The 19,063-nt window shown below is 41.3% G+C and overlaps 1 protein-coding gene across 1 annotated transcript; it reads right to left on the bottom strand.

The window, feature by feature from the left end:
• Positions 1-1,817: 1,817 nt before the first annotated feature.
• On the bottom strand, positions 1,818-18,976 carry LOC121005085 (glucose-6-phosphatase-like). The gene is made up of 5 exons (XM_040437621.1): positions 18,711-18,976; positions 14,133-14,242; positions 11,416-11,515; positions 3,351-3,466; positions 1,818-3,104 (listed from the first exon to the last, which is right to left on the bottom strand). The coding sequence occupies exons 1-5, from the start codon at positions 18,938-18,940 to the stop codon at positions 2,593-2,595; spliced, it is 1,068 nt and encodes a 355-aa protein (XP_040293555.1). The 5' UTR covers positions 18,941-18,976; the 3' UTR covers positions 1,818-2,592.
• Between the last annotated feature and the right edge of the window lie 87 nt (positions 18,977-19,063).

The raw sequence follows: 19,063 nt of genomic DNA on the forward strand, positions 1-19,063 counted from the left end.
CTCTGGTTGCAACATTTATTCACAGTGGCAGTCCTCACACCGATGCTCCTGCCTGATAGTAGTTGGGGTACCCTTGATGCTATGAGTGTTGTACGAGTGCCAGGCAGGAGATATAGGTGCTGTGGCCGGCGAATAGTGCTGGAGTCACTAACCAGGCCAGATGTAGAAAATAGTAAAGTCTCTCAAGTTCAGAAAGGGGGTTGTAGTACACGCAACAGTATCAAACACAGTTCCAAACAATTGTAGTACTACTTTTACTCTAGTTCTTCAAAGTCTCTTTCTCTGCAGAATTCAAAGCTGGCAATAAGGTTCTTGCAAACTTGTCTGTAATTCCCATGCTGAGGAATACAGGATTAAGATGCACTGACCAGGACCGTGTCAAAGTGTAGAATGGTGTCTTAGCAATGTCCCTTTCACTGCAGCAAAGTCTCTATCAGCCTTAAACAGTGAATACCTTACTGACTGACTCCAATGCTTGGCCTTGCAGATTCTGGATCTTCTAGTTCTTTCTTTCTCTCTCTTTCTGGAGTACTGTAAAGCAGAGATGGCTTTCTCGATGCAAAGCTTCAAGGAGTGAGCACATGTAGCTCCTCTTACTTTAGCTAACACACTACACTGAACTAGGAGCAGACTTCAGTACATCACCTAGTTTCCTACAAGAACAGAGTCAGGATTGGTAACCCTGACTGATCCACACAGAGCTATATGGGTATATATAATACATCAGAAGATAGTATACAACAAGAAACTGTTTGCAAGTACCCTATTATGCGGCATTGCACAAACACTGACTGTGTGAAAGCAGCCTAACTGTTCAAGATTTTGTGTCATGGGATCCCTCAGTACATGGGATTGCCAAGGAGAAAGTGTTTGTATCAAGTATCTTTTGGGTAGATGGGCCTTTAAGTGTCTATGCAAAGGCTCTGTATATAGACAAAGCCCTGTATGGATTTTCATCAGTTTTAAGTTAATAAGCCTAAGGCTAGTTGCACACTAGCCTAAGCAAAAGCTTGATGTTATGTTCTAGAGTCCATATCTGAACAAAGCAGATGGATTAGAAATGAGCTTATAGATTGTGAGGAATACAATAAATCATGTAGATTGCTATTGCTAATGACCCAGGGGTAGACATACCAGTAAAGGGTTTGAATAGTGTTGGATGGCCTAGCAGTGATGGCTAACCTTGGCACTCCAGCTGTGGTAAAACTACAACTCCCAAGATGCCCCCCTTGCTTGGCTGCTCTCAGAACTCCATAGAAATAAATGGAGCATGCTGGGAGTCATAGTTTCACCACCACTGGAGTGCCAAGGTTAGCCATCACTGGCCTATGGCAAGAACTAGGCTCAGAGTACCTTAAGGGGTCCATACACTAGCTGTCGGCTGACAGTTATTCTTTCCGAATCCCCATATGTTCTGTATGGGGAGAGGGTAGTAAGCCTCTGCCAGACATCTCTATCAGTGGCTTATCTTTCTTGAGGACATAAGAATTGGACCCTCCAACATCTCCATTGTGGAGAATTGCAACACACCCATTCACAGATGGTTGGCTGGTTCCATCAAAATCAGCAGATTGACATTAAAGGGGTTTTCTGAGATTCTGATATTAGTGACCTATCCTCAGGATAGGTTGTCATTTCAATATCAGATTGGCAGGGTTCCAACACCTGGGACCCCCTCCGATCAGTTGTTTGAAGAGTCTGCAGCGCTCCAGTGAGCTTACAAAGCATACATTGGATAGTGGCCATGCTTGGTATTGCAACTTAGCCCCATTCACTTGAACGGGACTGAGCTACACTAAGAACATGTGACTGATGAATGTGACGTCACTGGCCTCTTCAAGCAGCTGAATGGTGGGGGTGCTGGGAGTTGGACCCCTCCAATCTGATATTGATGACTTATTCCAAGGATAAGTCATCAATATCAGAATCTCAGAAAACTACTTTAATCAAATGTATATGGCCACCTTCAGTTAGTTGCACCTCAACTAAAAGTATAACTATTAACCCCTCCCCCCCATATTTCAAATCTATAGTGGTTAATGAGGGGCCCATGTCATTTAATGCCCAGGAGTCCTGATCACTATAGTCCACTCCTGATTAGATCTAATTAAAGGGCTTTTATGAGACTAAACAAACTACTTTTTTTACAGAAACAACCCCCTTCTTGTCTATGTACTGTCTGTGGTATTACAGCTCAACCCCATCTAAGTGCTTATCTGCAATACCACACACAGATCATGGACAACATGGAAAAAAGACATTTGTAGTCTCATGCAATGATTAAGGATAAACATATTTTGAGGGTAATGTCTCTAACATTTAATGTTAGGAGGCAGGAGTTCTGTATGCTTTTTGTTAAAGATACTTGACAAACTGTGAGAAATAGACATGAAGAGCTAGGAGGATGCAGACCACACCATGCATTCCATACTTTAAATGCTTGATACACAGAATCACAAAATCTGACAAAAACTTCAAAAAGATACTAAACCGCTTACACATATAATGGAATCCCCTGCTGTTTGAGCATATTGTGGAAGAACAGGATATATTTTTTTAAATGTCTTGTCCAGTAGGCCTATAAACTTTTCTTCACAAGACCTTCTTATCTTGTCTTCTTAATACATGTAATATACAGTAAGGAATGATTCCTACAGCAGTTATAGGAACAGCTATGCTTTTGCAGAACGAGAGAACATAGAAGACCGTCTCCACATCAGATGGAAGTTCAAAGGAGTCAAAGAGGTGAATAACAACTAAAGAGGTTATGATACAGCTGAAGCGAAACATAAATTCTGTTCGTTGTTTCTCCTTGCAAGTATATTTATACATCTCTGAGTCTAAGGCTAGTCCTAAGCCAAGGAAAATACCTAAATTCCTGATAAGGCCTGCAAATGGTGTGGAGTCAATATGAATCCATTCTGGCTTGGAACACCAATGTGATGCTTTTTCAAGGGTCCACAAAAGGTCCACGTCATACGCTTTGAGTATCAAATAGAAGCCCAAAGCAAACGAGAAGAGGAACACAGTGATATAGATGTATTTTTTCAGGTTGACACTGTATATAAATTGTAGTTGATTAAACACTTTGGCCACCACAATTCCTAGAAACAAAACCAACAAGTAATAATTACCACCAGACAAGGTTAACAACTTGAATGTCATATAAGATATCTTAAAAATGAAAGGTGTGAAAAAATAAAATAGACTATCATTTCATTTAACTTCTCTTCTTTCTAAAATGTTTGAACTTACAGCATGTCATCCTTATATCATGCCTTTGATATCATATGTATCTTATGTAGGGTCTAAAATCAACCAATGTTTTCCCCAAAAAAAACTTTACTTACCTGAAATGACACCTGCAATGACCTGATGGGGGAAATGTGCAGCCACAAAGACTCTGGATAGACAAACGTTGACCTGCACTGTCCAGAAGAAAGACCACAAGCACCAACGTTGACACCTAGTGTTGAGTTGAAGGGCGATAATCAGCATATTTGTATTTAGACCACATTTCCTTTTCATGTCTTGTGGTAATGATCATATGTTACACCCATGACAAAATCTACTTTTAGGTCATACAGAAGATTCATTACTAAATTTAACGAGGGTGTAGACAAGAACTGAACCAGATGTTAGTACATGGCAAGTTACTGGGTCTGTGGCCTAGACTCCATTACAAATACTCCACTTTAGTAAACTCAGTTTCATGCACCCTATTAGGGAATTCTGAGTTACTAGGGGATCCTCCTTTCAAGATCCTCATGTCTCGGTGTAAGACGCTCTCCTGTTTCGCAGTCTACTGGGGCCCCCAGGAATTCTCGTGGGGCTCGGCCTGCGGGGGACCCCATTGGAGTAGCGGGACAGGTCATGCATGTGCCTGCGGAATCTTCGGTTCTGACTACTTTGCGGGCAGACGCGGTTCCGGTGTCCGTGCCGACACGATTGCGTATCCATGCTGGGCCGCTTGAGCGTCCGCGTGCACGCTTGATAGGAGGTTCGCAAAAAGTTACGCGGCCGAATGCATCTTATTCGTTACGCCGGCCGCTGACAGGGAATATACCTGTACATAAACTCTAGTAGTTTAGAGGGCAGGCATGGGTTAAGTGATCAATGACCAGCCAAGGCCACACAAGTGTTAGGGATTAGGATAATCATATGGCCTATGAGGAATAAACACACGGCACTCTGTGATTGGCTAGCAGGTGTTTAAGAGGTGATCTCCCTGGCTGATCAGTGCCCACTGTTGTTTTGACAACCCGAGTGTATGTTGCTGTTCACATTCTTCCAGACTACCTGTGCATGACCTCTGACTTCCTCAATCCATCTCTAGAGACTGCCTGTGGGAAACTTCTATGCGTAACAGTTTATCTCGTGTTGGACCTCGGATCGGACCCTGGAAAATGTCTCGTCCCTAGGTACTAAGTTACACAGACTATTTCTCTGCATATGCACTTTGGCCTGGTCTGGCTGTCCCTTGTGAGTTTTCCTGCACAAGTTATTATTTGGATTGATTACCTGCATATGATTTCTGGTCTGGACTGTACTGCCGTCATTTAACCCCTTAAGGACGTAGGGCGTACCGGTACGCCCTATTTCCCGAGTCCTTAAGGACTCAGGGCGTACCGGTACGTCCCAACTTTAAATAGATATTCCGGCGCCGCGGGGGTTAATCGCAACGGGATGCCGGCTGAAATCATTGCGATCGCCGCAAACCGCAGGTCAATTCAGACCTGCGGTTTGCTGCGATCTCTGCAGTTTCTGATCCCCGCGGTCCCTGACCGCGGGGATCAGAAACTTTAAAATGCCCAAAATGATGATTTGCACCCCCCTGCACCCCTGCATGATTTATGTGGGTGGGAGGTGCAGGGGGTCGCAGGCGGTGCGGGCGTTGCGGGAGGCGGGCGGTGCGGCAGGCGGGATCGCGATCCCCCGCCCGCCTCCCCTTGAAAATTTGTTGCCGTCAAGTGGTTATACCAGGGTGTCAGCACATTGCTGACACCCTGGTATAAACGGCTGACATCTGTGCAGATGTCAGCCGTTTAACCCTTTACATACCGCGGTCCGTACGGACCGCTGTATGGAAAAGGTTAACTGTCATCGGTCAGGGAGCTCGCTCCCTCTCCCATCGGGGGGCTGCTGTGCCTTTGCAGCCCCCCGATGGAGAGGGAGAGAGCCCCCGACAGCCCCCTGCCAGCCCCGTGCTCACCCTTCCCCGTCTGCGAAGTTCTGGCAGACGGGGAAGGTTCCCATGGCAACAGGACGCCTTCTCAGGCGTCCTGCCTTCCATGGTGCTGAACAGATCTATGCTAAAAGCATAGATCTGTTCAGTGTAAGTAAAATACAGTACAGAACCCTATATGGTGTACTGTACTGTATTATACAGACATCAGACCCACTGGATCTTCAAGAACCAAGTGGGTCTGGGTCCAAAAAATGCAAAAAAAAGTGAAAAAAGTTAAGGGAAAAAAAACACATTTATCATTGAATAAAAAATAAAATACACTACACATATTAGGTATCGCCGCGTCCGTAATGACCTGATCTATAAAACGGTCATGTTACTTTCCCCGCACGGTGAACGCCATAAAAATAAAAAAATAAAAACTATGAGAAAATTGAAATTTTGCCCACCTTACTTCCCAAAAAAGGTAATAAAAGTGATCAAAAAAGTCGCATGTATGCCAAAATAGTACCAATAAAACCGTCATCTCATCCTGCAAAAATCATACCCTACCCAAGATTATTGCCAAAAAACTGAAAAAACTATGGCTCTTAGACTATGGAAACACTAAAACATGATTTTTTTTGTTTCAAAAATGAAATCATTGTGTAAAACTTACATAAATAAAAATAAAGTATGCATATTAGTTATCGCCGCGTCCATATTGACCGGCTCTATAAAAATATCACATGACCTAACCCCTCAGGTGACCACCGTAAAAAAATAAAAATAAAAACGGTGTAAAAAAAGCAATTTTTGGTCATCTTACGTCACAAAAAGTGTAATAGCAAGCGATCAAAAAGTCATATGCACCCCAAAATAGTGCCAATCAAACCGTCATCTCATCTCGCAAAAAATGAGACCCTACTTAAGATAATCGCCCAAAAACTGAAAAAACTATGGCTCTTAGACTATGGAGACACTAAAACATTTTTTGGGTTTTAAAAATGAAGTCATTGTATAAAACTTAAATTAAAAAAATTGTATACATATTAGGTATCACCGCGTCCGTGACAACCTGCTCTATAAAAATACCACATGATCTAACCTGTCAGATGAATGTTGTAAATAACAAAAAAAAACGTGGCAAAAAAGCTATTTCTTGTTACCTTGCCGCACTAAAAGTGTAATATAGAGCAACCGAAAATCATATGTACCCTAAACTAGTACCAACAAAACTGCCACCCTATCCCGTAGTTTCTAAAATGGGGTTACTTTTTTGGAGTTTCTACTCTAGGGGTGCATCAGGGGGGCTTCAAATGGGACATGGTGTCAAAATAAAAGTCCAGCAAAATCTGCCTTCCAAAAACCGTATGGCATTCCTTTCCTTATGCGCCCTGTCGTGTGCCCGTACAGCAGTTTACGACCACATATGGGGTGTTTCTGTAAACTACAGAATTAGGGCCATAAATAATGAGTTTTGTTTGGCTGTTAACCCTTGCTTTGTACCTGGAAAAAAAAATAAAAAATGGAAAATCTGCCAAAAAAGTGAAATTTTGAAATTGTATCTCTATTTTCCATTAAATCTTGTGCAACACCTAAAGGGTTAACAAAGTTTGTAAAATCAGTTTTGAATACCTTGAGGGGTGTAGTTTCTTAGATGGGGTCACTATTATGGAGTTTCTACTCTAGGGGTGCATCAAGGGGGCTTCAAATGGGACATGGTGTCAAAAAACCAGTCCAGCAAAATCTGGCTTCCAAAAACCATACGGCACACCTTTACCTCTACGCCCTGCTGTGTGCCCGTACAGTAGTTTACGACCACATATGGGGTGTTTCTGTAAACGGCAGAGTCAGGGCAATAAATATACAGTCTTGTTTGGCTGTTAACCCTTGCTTTGTTAGTGGAAAAAATGGGTTAAAATGGAAAATTAGGCAAAAAAATGAAATTCTCAAATTTCATCCCCATTTGCCAATAACTCTTGTGCAACACCTAAAGGGTTAACAAAGTTTGTAAAATCTGTTTTGAATACCTTGAGGGGTGTAGTTTATAGAATGGGGTCATTTTTGGGCGGTTTCTATTATGTAAGCCTTGCAAAGTGACTTCAGACCTGTAGTGGTCCCTAAAAATTGGGTTTTTGTAAATTTCTGAAAAATTTCAAGATTTGCTTCTAAACTTCTAAGCCTTGTAACATCCCCAAAAAATAAAATATCATTCCCAAAATAATTCAAACATGAAGTAGACATATGGGGAATGTAAAGTCATCACAATTTTGGGGGGTATTACTATGTATTACAGAAGTAGAGAAACTGAAACTTTGAAATTTGCTAATTTTTCCAAATTTTTGGTAAATTATGTATTTTTTTATGCAAAAAAATTAATTTTTTTGACTTCATTTTACCAGTGTCATGAAGTACAATATGTGACGAAAAAATAATCTCAGAATGGCCTGGATAAGTCAAAGTGTTTTAAAGTTATGAGCACTTAAAGTGACACTGGTCAGATTTGCAAAAAATGGCCAAGTCCTTAAGGTGAAATAGGGCTGAGTCCTTAAGGGGTTAATAAATCCACCATTGTTCAAACTCTGGTTGTTTGGGGTTCTGCACCATTACACTCGGTCAGAGAAGAAAGCAGTTACAAACAGAGTGTCTCTCTGTCTGGAGCACCAGACTAGTCCTGTATTACACAGACAACATAATGATTGGAATGGGCCAGGTGGAACACTTAAGGCAGGTTTACACGGGCTGATGGAACTGCCTATTGTATGGAAGGCATGATCTGCTGCCCAGAAACGATGATTGATATGCCTGCATGAACGACAGGATCTCCTGATGAACAAGTGTTTCGCTCGTTCATCAGGTGATTGGTGACACCCGATGAAAGAGAGAGAACGTTCCCGATAATTTAGCTGATTATTGGTACGTGTAAATCCACCCTTACTGTAAGGTTCCCTACAGATTACAGATAATTGCTGATCCCACCAGGGGGACACTTTGTGATCATCTTATTGTCAAGGGATCCTTTTTTGCAAGTAGACATTGTCCAAATCAGAGAACCTCTTTTTCGGGATACCTAGCTTAAAATAACTATTTTCAAATACTATAGCGTGGAGTGCCAATTGCAGGACTCTCATTAGGTAGAGTAGATAAAGTCTACAAAACATGTTTCTTGTGGGGGAGGACCCAGCATGCAGTATATGCACAGCGCATTGATTTAAAGAGAACCTGTCACCTCTCTAGCATGTCTCTAGCAGCTGTTCCTTTATTATCGAGTTTAAAAATGTAGGAATTAATAAAGGACCATCTGGGTGTTACCATTTGGCCTGCTGCTGTTCAATCAGTGCTGCCAGTGTCAGAAAGTACAGGGACACACACCCAACTGGTAACACCCAGATGGACCTTCATTGCAGATACCTAGAAATACATTAATAAACTTCAGGCAGGAATAATGGAGGAACGGCGAAACACATTTATATGAAAAGATGCACCAGAATTGTTATTAGATGGGTAAGGCAGTTGGTTATTAAAAGGACATGTCAGGAGGGGTGACAGCTCCTCTTCAAATAAGTGTGCAATTCTTCATTTATCCTTTCGTAGTGCGGTACAGGAGTGGACTGGGAACCTAAAGGGGTTGTCTCACTTCAGCAAGTGACATTTATCATGTACAGAAAGTTAATAAAAGTTGCTTTGTAATGCACTTTTATTGTCCATATTGCTTCCCTTGCTGGTTTGACTCATTTTTCCATCACATTATACACTGCTCATTTCCGTGGTTACGACCATCCTGTAATCCAGCAGTGGTCGGGAGTATACAGTCGTGGCCAAAAGTTTTGAGAATGACATAAATATTGGAAATTGGAAAAGTTGCTGCTTAAGTTTTTATAATAACAATTTGCATATACTCCAGAATGTTATGAAGAGTGATCAGATGAATTGCATAGTCCTTCTTTGCCATGAAAATGAACTTAATCCCCAAAAAAACTTTCCACTGCATTTCATTGCTGTCATTAAAGGACCTGCTGAGATCATTTCAGTAATCGTCTTGTTAACTCAGGTGAGAATGTTGACGAGCACAAGGCTGGAGATCATTATGTCAGGCTGATTGGGTTAAAATGGCAGACTTGACATGTTAAAAGGAGGGTGATGCTTGAAATCATTGTTCTTCCATTGTTAACCATGGTGACCTGCAAATAAACGCGTGCAGCCATCATTGCGTTGCATAAAAATGGCTTCACAGGCAAGGATATTGTGGCTACTAAGATTGCACCTCAATCAACAATTTATAGGATCATCAAGAACTTCAAGGAAAGAGGTTCAATTCTTGTTAAGAAGGCTTCAGGGCGTCCAAGAAAGTCCAGCAAGTGCCAGGATCATCTCCTAAAGAGGATTCAGCTGAGGGATCGGAGTGCCACTAGTGCAGAGCTTGCTCAGGAATGGCAGCAGGCAGGTGTGAGCGCATCTGCACGCACAGTGAGGCGAAGACTTTTGGAAGATGGCCTGGTGTCAAGAAGGGCAGCAAAGAAGCCACTTCTCTCCAATAAAACCATCAGGGACAGATTGATCTTTTGCAGAAAGTATGGTGAATAGACTGCTGAGGACTGGGGCAAAGTCATATTCTCCGATGAAGCCTCTTTCCGATTGTTTGGGGCATCTGGAAAAAGGCTTGTCGGGAGAAAAAAAGATGAGCGCTACCATCAGTCCTGTGTCATGCCAACAGTAAAGCATCCTGAGACCATTCATGTGTGGGGTTGCTTCTCATCCAAGGGAGTGGGCTCACTCACAATTTTGCCCAAAAACACAGCCATGAATAAAGAATGGTACCAAAACACCCTCCAACAGCAACTTCTTCCAACAATCCAACAACAGTTTGGTGAAGAACAATGCATTTTCCAGCACGATGGAGCACCGTGCCATAAGGCAAAAGTGATAACTAAGTGGCTCGGGGACCAAAACGTTGACATTTTGGGTCCATGGCCTGGGAACTCCCCAGATCTTAATCCCATTGAGAACTTGTGGTCAATCCTCAAGAGGCGGGTGGACAAACAAAAACCCACTAATTCTGACAAACTCCAAGAAGTGATTATGAAAGAATGGGTTGCTATCAGTCAGGAATTGGCCCAGAAGTTGATTGAGAGCATGCCCAGTAGAATTGCAGAGGTCCTGAAAAAGAATGGCCAACACTGCAAATACTGACTCTTTGCATAAATATCATGTAATTGTCGATAAAAGCCTTTGAAATGTATGAAGTGCGTGTAATTATATTTCACTACATCACAGAAACAACTGAAACAAAGATCTAAAAGCAGTTTAGCAGCAAACTTTGTGAAAACTAATATTTGTGTCATTCTCAAAACTTTTGGCCACGACTGTACATAGAATGTTGTCCAAGCCACCACTGCTGGTCTTAACCATGGAAACAAGCAGTGTACAATGTGATGGAAAAATGAATCAAGCCAGCAAAGGAGGAATATGGACGATCAGAATACATTATGGCCCTGGAAAATAAACTAAAAGATGCCTCATGTAGTCGAGTCCAAATTGACAGAAGGTGGGGAAAACACAAGAAGTGAGAGACAACAGAACTAGGGGAGGCCAGCAGTACCACAGTGCAGCACAAAGTACTGCCCCAGCAGAACCAAATCCCACACTGCAGCACAAAATACTGATGCAGTATTCAACTGTATCACTGTCCTGCGGTAATACAGTTTTATTCAGGAAGGCTCCTGTGGCTTCCGTTTAGTACTGTAAGTAAGATAAGTACCTGATACTCCTAGCATTAATTATAGGGGTTTTCTCACTTCAACAAATGGCATTTATGGTGCAGATAAAGTTTATTGTGTATTGTGATTGTCCATATTACTTCCTTTGCTGGCCTATGCGCACTCTCCCAGTCCTGGCCACCAGAGAGGCATGTTCTCTTTCCTATAGCGTGCAAGCACGGCCACTACTGATGGATTGCAGGGTGGTCGTAACCCCTGGATATGAGCAGCGTATACTTAATTTTCTTAATTCTAGAGCCAAGTTGTTAGGTGTAGGTCCAATCTGAACGTACGCTTTGTCTCCAGTTATATAGCTATTTTTACTGGTGACATAGTCCAGCTTCAGTTTACATCTCTGCCATTTAATGATGATGTTACCTCTAGAGAGTTCTTTCCTGCCACAGTGAGGAAAGACTTGCATTGTAAACTTGTATGACTGTTTAGATCTAGCACAGAAGTAAGTTCAGCCAAAGTTTCCTCACCACTCACCGTCTCTTAAAGGAGGTGTGACTTATCAGTAGAGAGAGCGCAGCACATGTCATCACATAGTACACTGATGAGGAGCCCATAGCATGCCCTGAGGGGCTTCCTGTGATTAGAAAGAAAGCAGGAAATCATTACAAGAATACTCCAGGATGGGAGGGTTGATGCAGATCTAACTCAAAGAAACTTTTTTTATCTGAAGTTATTGATGAGTTCGGACATAACTGTTTTATAAATACATTCTTGAGAAACCTTTGGTCAGGGTCCCTCCTTCTTTTTGTCTTTTCCAGTAGTCAGCTATACAGAAAAATCATTATGGACAGGGTCAGGTGGGACAACAGGATGCAAAATGATAAAATATTACAATAGTCTTAAATTATTTTCTCTGGTTACTATCGTGGGGTTTAAGGCTTATTTTTTTGGATTTATATCTAGCTGGAGCTTGGGGATGCTTGTCTGAGGGACCTCTGAGGGGTTCAATGTATTAAATATAATTTTTTTTTATTATTCCATTTAGAGATTAGTGAATTTTCCCAATTTTGTGATAAGTCAGATTCGACCATCAGATTTGATTTGTTCAGAATAAATTTGGTCCAATTTCAAAGTAAAAGTAAGACCCTTTGAGGTCTTCTAGGACTGTATCCAACCCCTTTCAAACTCTCTAACACCAAGACAGCACTAGTAATGTCAAAGTGACAGAAACATATATGTCTACAGGTTAACGGATGGGATCTGGTGGTAACAAACAGGCTGTTTAATAAAACACTGTACTTTCCATTTTTATGTAGTTAAAAAACGGTCCACAAATCATAGTTTTTGGTGGCAGATATCTTCTTATCTGTCTTCTGATCTGTAAAATGGTGGCCACTATATTGATTGAATTGATGGGACGAGGCACATATGGTTTGAATTTGGTGAAATTCAGATCTTTTGGAAATTTTTACATAATTTTGATTCATGTAGAATCAATTTGCTCATTTCTAGTCTCATTACTGAGGGCCTCTGCATTATAAGCAGTCTACCTCTAGTCTTGGGCATCTCTTCCATAGACAGAATTAGGTTTCATCTGGACAACCTGGCATACGCTATGATCATTAAAGACATCGCGTTCTACTTCTACCTTGAACAACTGAACATTCCTGGTCATGTACAAGTTGCGGTAATGTAACCATTGATCCCCCATACCCCTCCTCAACCTTTTTGTCAATATTGTTGATTCAGAACTGTTCCATTAAAGGTAAAGAAATACTGCACATATAATTAATAGTAAGTTACGGCCATTAACTCGATATGGGCCGAATCTAAATATTACCCTACATAATTACCCATATGAATTACATCAGATGATATTATCGAACGCTACCTACGCATTAAAGGGCTTCTGTCACCCCACTAAACTGTTTTTTTTTGGTTACTTATAATCCCTATACTGCGATTTATGCATACATACTGTAATTAATCATTTTGGTTCAGCAGATTCTGTTAAAAACGTACTTTACCTTGCTACCAGGCGCAGTGAGAGGAGGACGCTCGCTCGGCCGCTCCTTCCTCAATGCACCTGCGCCGGGTGTAGATGTGTCGTCATCGGCGCAGGCGCATTGAGGATGGAGCGGCCGAGCGAGTGTCCTCCTCTCAGTGCGCCTGCGCCGACTGAGGACAGGTACGGCGCAGGCGCCAGATTTTGAATGCAAACAGGGCCAGCAGAGAAAGATCCCGTCCGCTGGCCCTGTCAATCAATATGCGGAGGGGGCGTCTTTAGGATAGGAGGATGCGGCTGCTACCAGCAAGTAGCCGCCCTACTTGCTGGTAGCAAGGTAATTTGCATATTTTAAAAGTACGTTTTTAACAGAATCTGCTGAACAAAAATGATTAATTACAGTATGCATGCATAAATCGCAGTATAGGGATTATAACCCAAAAAAAAAAAACAACAGTTTAGTGGGGTGACAGAAGCCCTTTAATTGTAATCCAGCAGGCTGATAATGCCTAAACATCAGAATATAGGTGGATAAAAATTCCTTTCTATACTCAACAAATTTTATGTATTCAATGGGTAGCTATATGTACTCAGCGTGAACTTTTATATTCAACAAAGATTAGATGTATCCAGCATGAACTGATATATTCAGCAAAGATCGGATGTATTTAGTGTAAACTTATATATTCAGCAAAAACCTGATGTACCCAGCCGATTAGTACAAAAAACACTTTTCCCCTTTTTTTCCTTTTTTCGATTTACAATAATACATTCATAATACTTTGTTTTTTAATCATATTTTTTACTTTTATGTATTCAGTAATTATTTCATGTACCCAGTTGAAGATTCTATTTTGGATATGCAATGATTATGTGTTCTGTCTATATCTTTTTCCATGAGTACTGAGCTTCACTAGAAGTTATACCTTTATAGATTCCTTACAGGTCAAGAATAAGGATAGAGACAGATACACCTTTTTCTCTTTTCATACATTTATTTATGTTTAAATGTTACGTTCACTTTTTAATCTGAATAAATTAATATTTTTTCTACTTGATAAAACACCAGATATAAGAGTGCCTTCCTTTCTATAAAATTCATTCTTGTAAAACTGTTATTGCCGGGGGTGTCGCCATTGGATAGTGCACCTGGTCCCTTGGTTGTTTGCAGTATACATATTATACGCTATGATCATGCCAATAAACATCTAAACTTGATTTAGTCACTAAAGTAGGCGTTTAGTACCTGGTCCAGTTTCACAGGTTACTGGGAACTGCATAATGTCTGGAGATGAGGTATTGACATAATAGGATGTTTCATGTACCCACCAGTAAGGCCTTTGTCCAAAAAGAATCCTGTAGTAAAAAAACAAAAAACTGTAATTCAACTTGTTGGAAACTTTTTTGCTCACATTATGTTATTCCACAGTTACTGTAAATTTCATCTAATGCTAATGGCCACCATATAACGCAGTGCTTAACGTCATTGACTGTGGTTCTTTTACACTGATGCATGTCTTGTGAACGGGCTGCTATGAAGCAGGGCTTATACAGAGCTACATCAAAAGAGATGTGAGACAAAAGGGTCTGTTTTGTATTTCATAAACAGTGCCACTCCTGCTCATAGGCTGTTTCTGGTACTGCAGGTAACTCCTATTCACCTCTATACACTGATTTGCTAGTACTTCATAGCAATACGAGCCTATCACAGGGTTATCATCAGCGCCAGACTGGTGGAGCTGAGCACTGGAGAACCCTCTGATGGACCTAGGCTCTGATACCATAATGCCCCTTGCAGACGAGCGTGAGCGGATTAGGTCCGGATACGCTGAGGATGCGTTCAGTGAAAAATGCGCGATTTCACAAGCAAGTCCATTCAGTGCTTACAAACAACATCGCTTAGAAACCATCCATGAAACACGCATTGCATCCGCACTTGCTTGCAGATGCAATGCGATTTTCACGCAGCCCATTCACTTCTGTGGGGCCAGCGTTGCGTGAAAAACGCAGAATATAGAACATGCTGTGATTTTCACGCAACGCACAAGTGATGCGTGAAAACCAAGGCTTATATACACAGACCCACTGAAATGAATGGGTCCGGATTCCGTGCGGGCGCAATGCGTTCGCATCAAGCATTGCCCCCGTGTGAAATACTCGCTCGTGTGAAAGGGGGCTAATGGGCCTGAAATGTCCTGGACAAAAAACTTTTGGAGATGCCTTTGGACCAAATCACTTGCAACCAAGGTCTATTTCTTTGTAAAATAAAACATGCAATGCAACAGCTCTCTGCAAACCAAATAAAGTACAAAAATGCATAATAATTGCAAGTGCTATACTAATAAATTAGAGATGCTTGGCAAATCATTTTGTACAAAATTATTTGAGCCCGTCTGCCGCACGTCAAGGCAATCTCTGTAAGACGGGTTCCTAACACTAAATTCTACCTGTTATGTGCTATGACGGCTACCATACAATTCAGGGAGTGTAGGTTCCACATGGATGCTGGGCCTGCTTCACTTTCTGTCATTTTTGGTGCCAAAATGGCCTCCATTATATCCAAGGAATGCAGGAACCAACATGCATGCCGGGCCCACTCCACACCACTCCTGGTGCCAAATGGCCACCCAGGACTGCAATGAGAGTCCACAAACTATCTCTCTCCTGGTGCCAAATGGCTTCCAGTGAGTGAGGGGGAGCAGGCCAAGCTATATACTCACACTAATTAAAATCAGCCTATGGGGCAGACGAGCTGGTCAGGAGTGCACGACTAAGGAGGCAGTCACACCTCCAGTACAACTGCAAAGAAAAAGGGGGTCAGTCAGCACATCCCAAAGCGCAGGGGCACGTTGCTATGGCTGAGAACAACACTGTAAAATAAAACATGCAATGCAACAGCTCACTGCAAACCAAATAAAGTACAAAATTGCATCATAATTGCAAGTGCTACACTAATAAGTTAGAGATGCTTGGCAAATCATTTTGTACAAAATTATATCCAAGGAATGCAGGTGTGGAGTGGGCCCAGCATGTATGTTGGTACCTGCATTCCTTGGATATAATGGAGGCCATTTTGGCACCAAAAATGACAGAAAGTGAAGCAGGCCCAGCATGCATGTGGAACCTACACTCGCTGAATTATATGGTAGCCGTCATGGCACATAACAGGTAGAATTTAGTGTTAGGAACCCGTCTTACAGAGATCGCCTTGAAGTGCGGCAGACGGGCTCAAATAATTTTGTACAAAATGTATTTGCCAAGCATCTCTAACTTATTAGTGTAGCACTTGCAATTATTATGCAATTTTGTACTTTATTTGGTTTGCAGAGAGCTGTTGCATTTCGTGTTTTGTTTTACAGTGTTGTTCTCAGCCATAGCAACGTGCCCCTGCGCTTTCGGATGTGCTGACTGACCCCCTTTTTCTTTGAAGGTCTATTTCTTTGAATCAAAACTTATTAGATTTTGTAGACGATATACGGGTTGGGCACAGAAAATAATTTCCACTGATGGGCCTAATGAACCCCAGTCGGACACTAGCCATCATCACAGAGACTCGATTATATTAAGAGGTATAGCAAATAATTTTAAATGAACCTTTCACACAGAATATGCAGTGCAGAGCAGAAGAATCTGAGCCTGAATGATATATAATTTTGTGGGAGAAGATTCAGAATTGTATTTCATACATTTAAATTACTGCTCATTGACTTTGAAGTCAAGAAAGAGGTCCTATCAGTGATGCACAGTCATCTGTGTATGCACTATCATAGTGGGAAGACTATCAATCACTGATAGGACCACTTCCTTGACTTTAAAGCCTAGAATAAGCAGGAAACTAACTTAATGAAACACACTGGCGTTTCGGCTTTCCGTTCGTGAGATCCGTTTCAAGGCTCTCACAAGCGGTCCAAAACGGATCAGTTTTGCTCTAATGCATTCTGAATGGAAAAGGATCCGCTCAGAATACATCAGTTTGCCTCCGAACAGTCTCCATTCCGCTCTGGAGGCGGACACCAAAACGCTGCTTGCAGCGTTTCGCTGTCCATCTGATGAAACTGAGCCAAACGGATCCGTCCTGGCACGAAATGTAAGTCAATGGGGACAGATCCGTTTTCTCTGACACAATCTGGCACAATAGAAAACGGATCCGTCCTCCATTGACTTTCAATGGTGTTCATCTGCTGAGCTCCCCGTGACATGCTGCCTTCAGCTCAGTATATTTCAAAATAATATTTTAAAATTGTATCTTGGTTTCTGTGTGTAAACCAGGCATAGCCAGAGGCCCATGGGTCCCAAAATTTAAAATTTGTAATAGAGCCCAAGTACCATTTATAATACTAATGCCTTCTTAAGTTACAGACATGTCTTTGGGCCCCCTCAGGCTCTAGGGTTCAGGTGCAACTGCTACCTCTGCTCCCTATGTAGCTACATTCATGGAGGAAAGCCACATAAACATGAGGAGGTGACCCCCAGACATTGTTCTTCTAATATACAGGTGAAACTCGAAAAAATTTGAATATCGTGCAAAGTTATTATCGTGAAACCCCAAAGTCACAATTTTGAGGTACCCTTTGCTCAGGGGGTATGGATTAATTAGCTGACTAGAGTGTGACAGTTTGAGCCTAGAATATTGAACCTTTTCACAAAATTCTAATTTTAAGCTGCATTAATGCAATTCCTTTTAATTTGCATTACTGAAATAAATGGACTTTAGCACAATATTCTAATTTTTTGAGTTTCACCTGTATGTATATATATATATATATATATATATATATATATATATATATATTAACAATGCCATAGAAATATTTTTCAGTAACATTTTATTCTGCTGTTTTTGACCTTGCATCAAGAGATTTTGATGATGATGTGGAAAATGAGGGTGACCTAGCAGAATGTTCATTTCTATTCTTGGAAATGGATAACAATATTGTGTTTGCTCCATTAATTCTGCCTTGTGACTATTTATGGAGCCATTTCATCAGCAGCCTCTGAGAACGTGCTTAGTGTATTATATGTAAGTACATGAAGGTGGTGTGTATCACACATGTGCTCTGCATGGAGCACCTGGACAAGGCCAGATAGTGCTTCGTGCTCACTCTCGTTGGTAGATGTAGTTATAAACTAAACAATCAATAAATATAAAGCAGCTCAGTCCCATTCACGTGAATGACAAGCCAACGAGTATGGGTCAACCCTTTATTCAGAGCCATATTTACATCTCATGCTACCCTGGGCACTGAGATGGAATATGCCCCATTTAACCAACTGCCACTTTTCTCAACACAATTTATGCGTAGATAGAAATCGATATGGTCTTCTACTCACATTTTATTTTCAAAAATGTTTTAATGAAAATTGTCTAAACAGTGTCAGCCACACTTCCTTGTAGAAAATGTACTAAAGGTAAACTACACATGGAACCTTGCAAACTTGATTTTGAAGGACAGGGCCATACGTTCTGGTATCTTGATAAAGTTTTGGAAGCCAAAACCAGGAATGAATTCAAAAAAGAGGAGGTCGTATCTGCCCTTTGCACTTTTTCTCCTTTTATGATTCACTCCTGATTTTGACTTCCAAAACTGCATCAGGAAACCTGATAATGTGTCCATAATCTGACTATATGTATTAAAATGTCTATCCAAATTATAAAGGTCAGAGAAAACCTTACATGCTATTGATTATTTATCCTGCCATCAAAGGTTATATAAAATTATACTGGATTTGTATAAGTAAATAACATAGCCATCTTAGATAGTATAGACAAGACATTGTTTTGCGAAATCCAGGAATGGAAGTGCTGTTACACTTGAGTACTTACCATTTGAGGATAAGGTTGAGCCAGTCACCAACCACAGCCACCCATATCAGTTTGATACCCACAGACTCACACAAGTGGAACCATATAGGAAAGAAGATGTGGAAGGTATTTCTAAGATCAGCTGCATGTGAGACAAATACAAACCAGTCTTGGAAACTCATTAAGTTCTCCTGTAGATATCTAATTATAGAAATTTCTGCAGCATGAATTAAGTCCATGCTCACCTCCATCCTACAACTCTCTGGCGCACTGTGTTTTTTATTTGTGGCAAACCAAAGTACACCTATGCCCCCATGCTTATATAGCCTCTCCTCCATGCCTCCCTCCTTTCCAACTCTTCAAACAAGAGACAT

The sequence above is a fragment of the Bufo bufo genome, chromosome 6 (genome assembly GCF_905171765.1).
Source record: "Bufo bufo chromosome 6, aBufBuf1.1, whole genome shotgun sequence".
Lineage (NCBI taxonomy): Eukaryota > Metazoa > Chordata > Amphibia > Anura > Bufonidae > Bufo > Bufo bufo.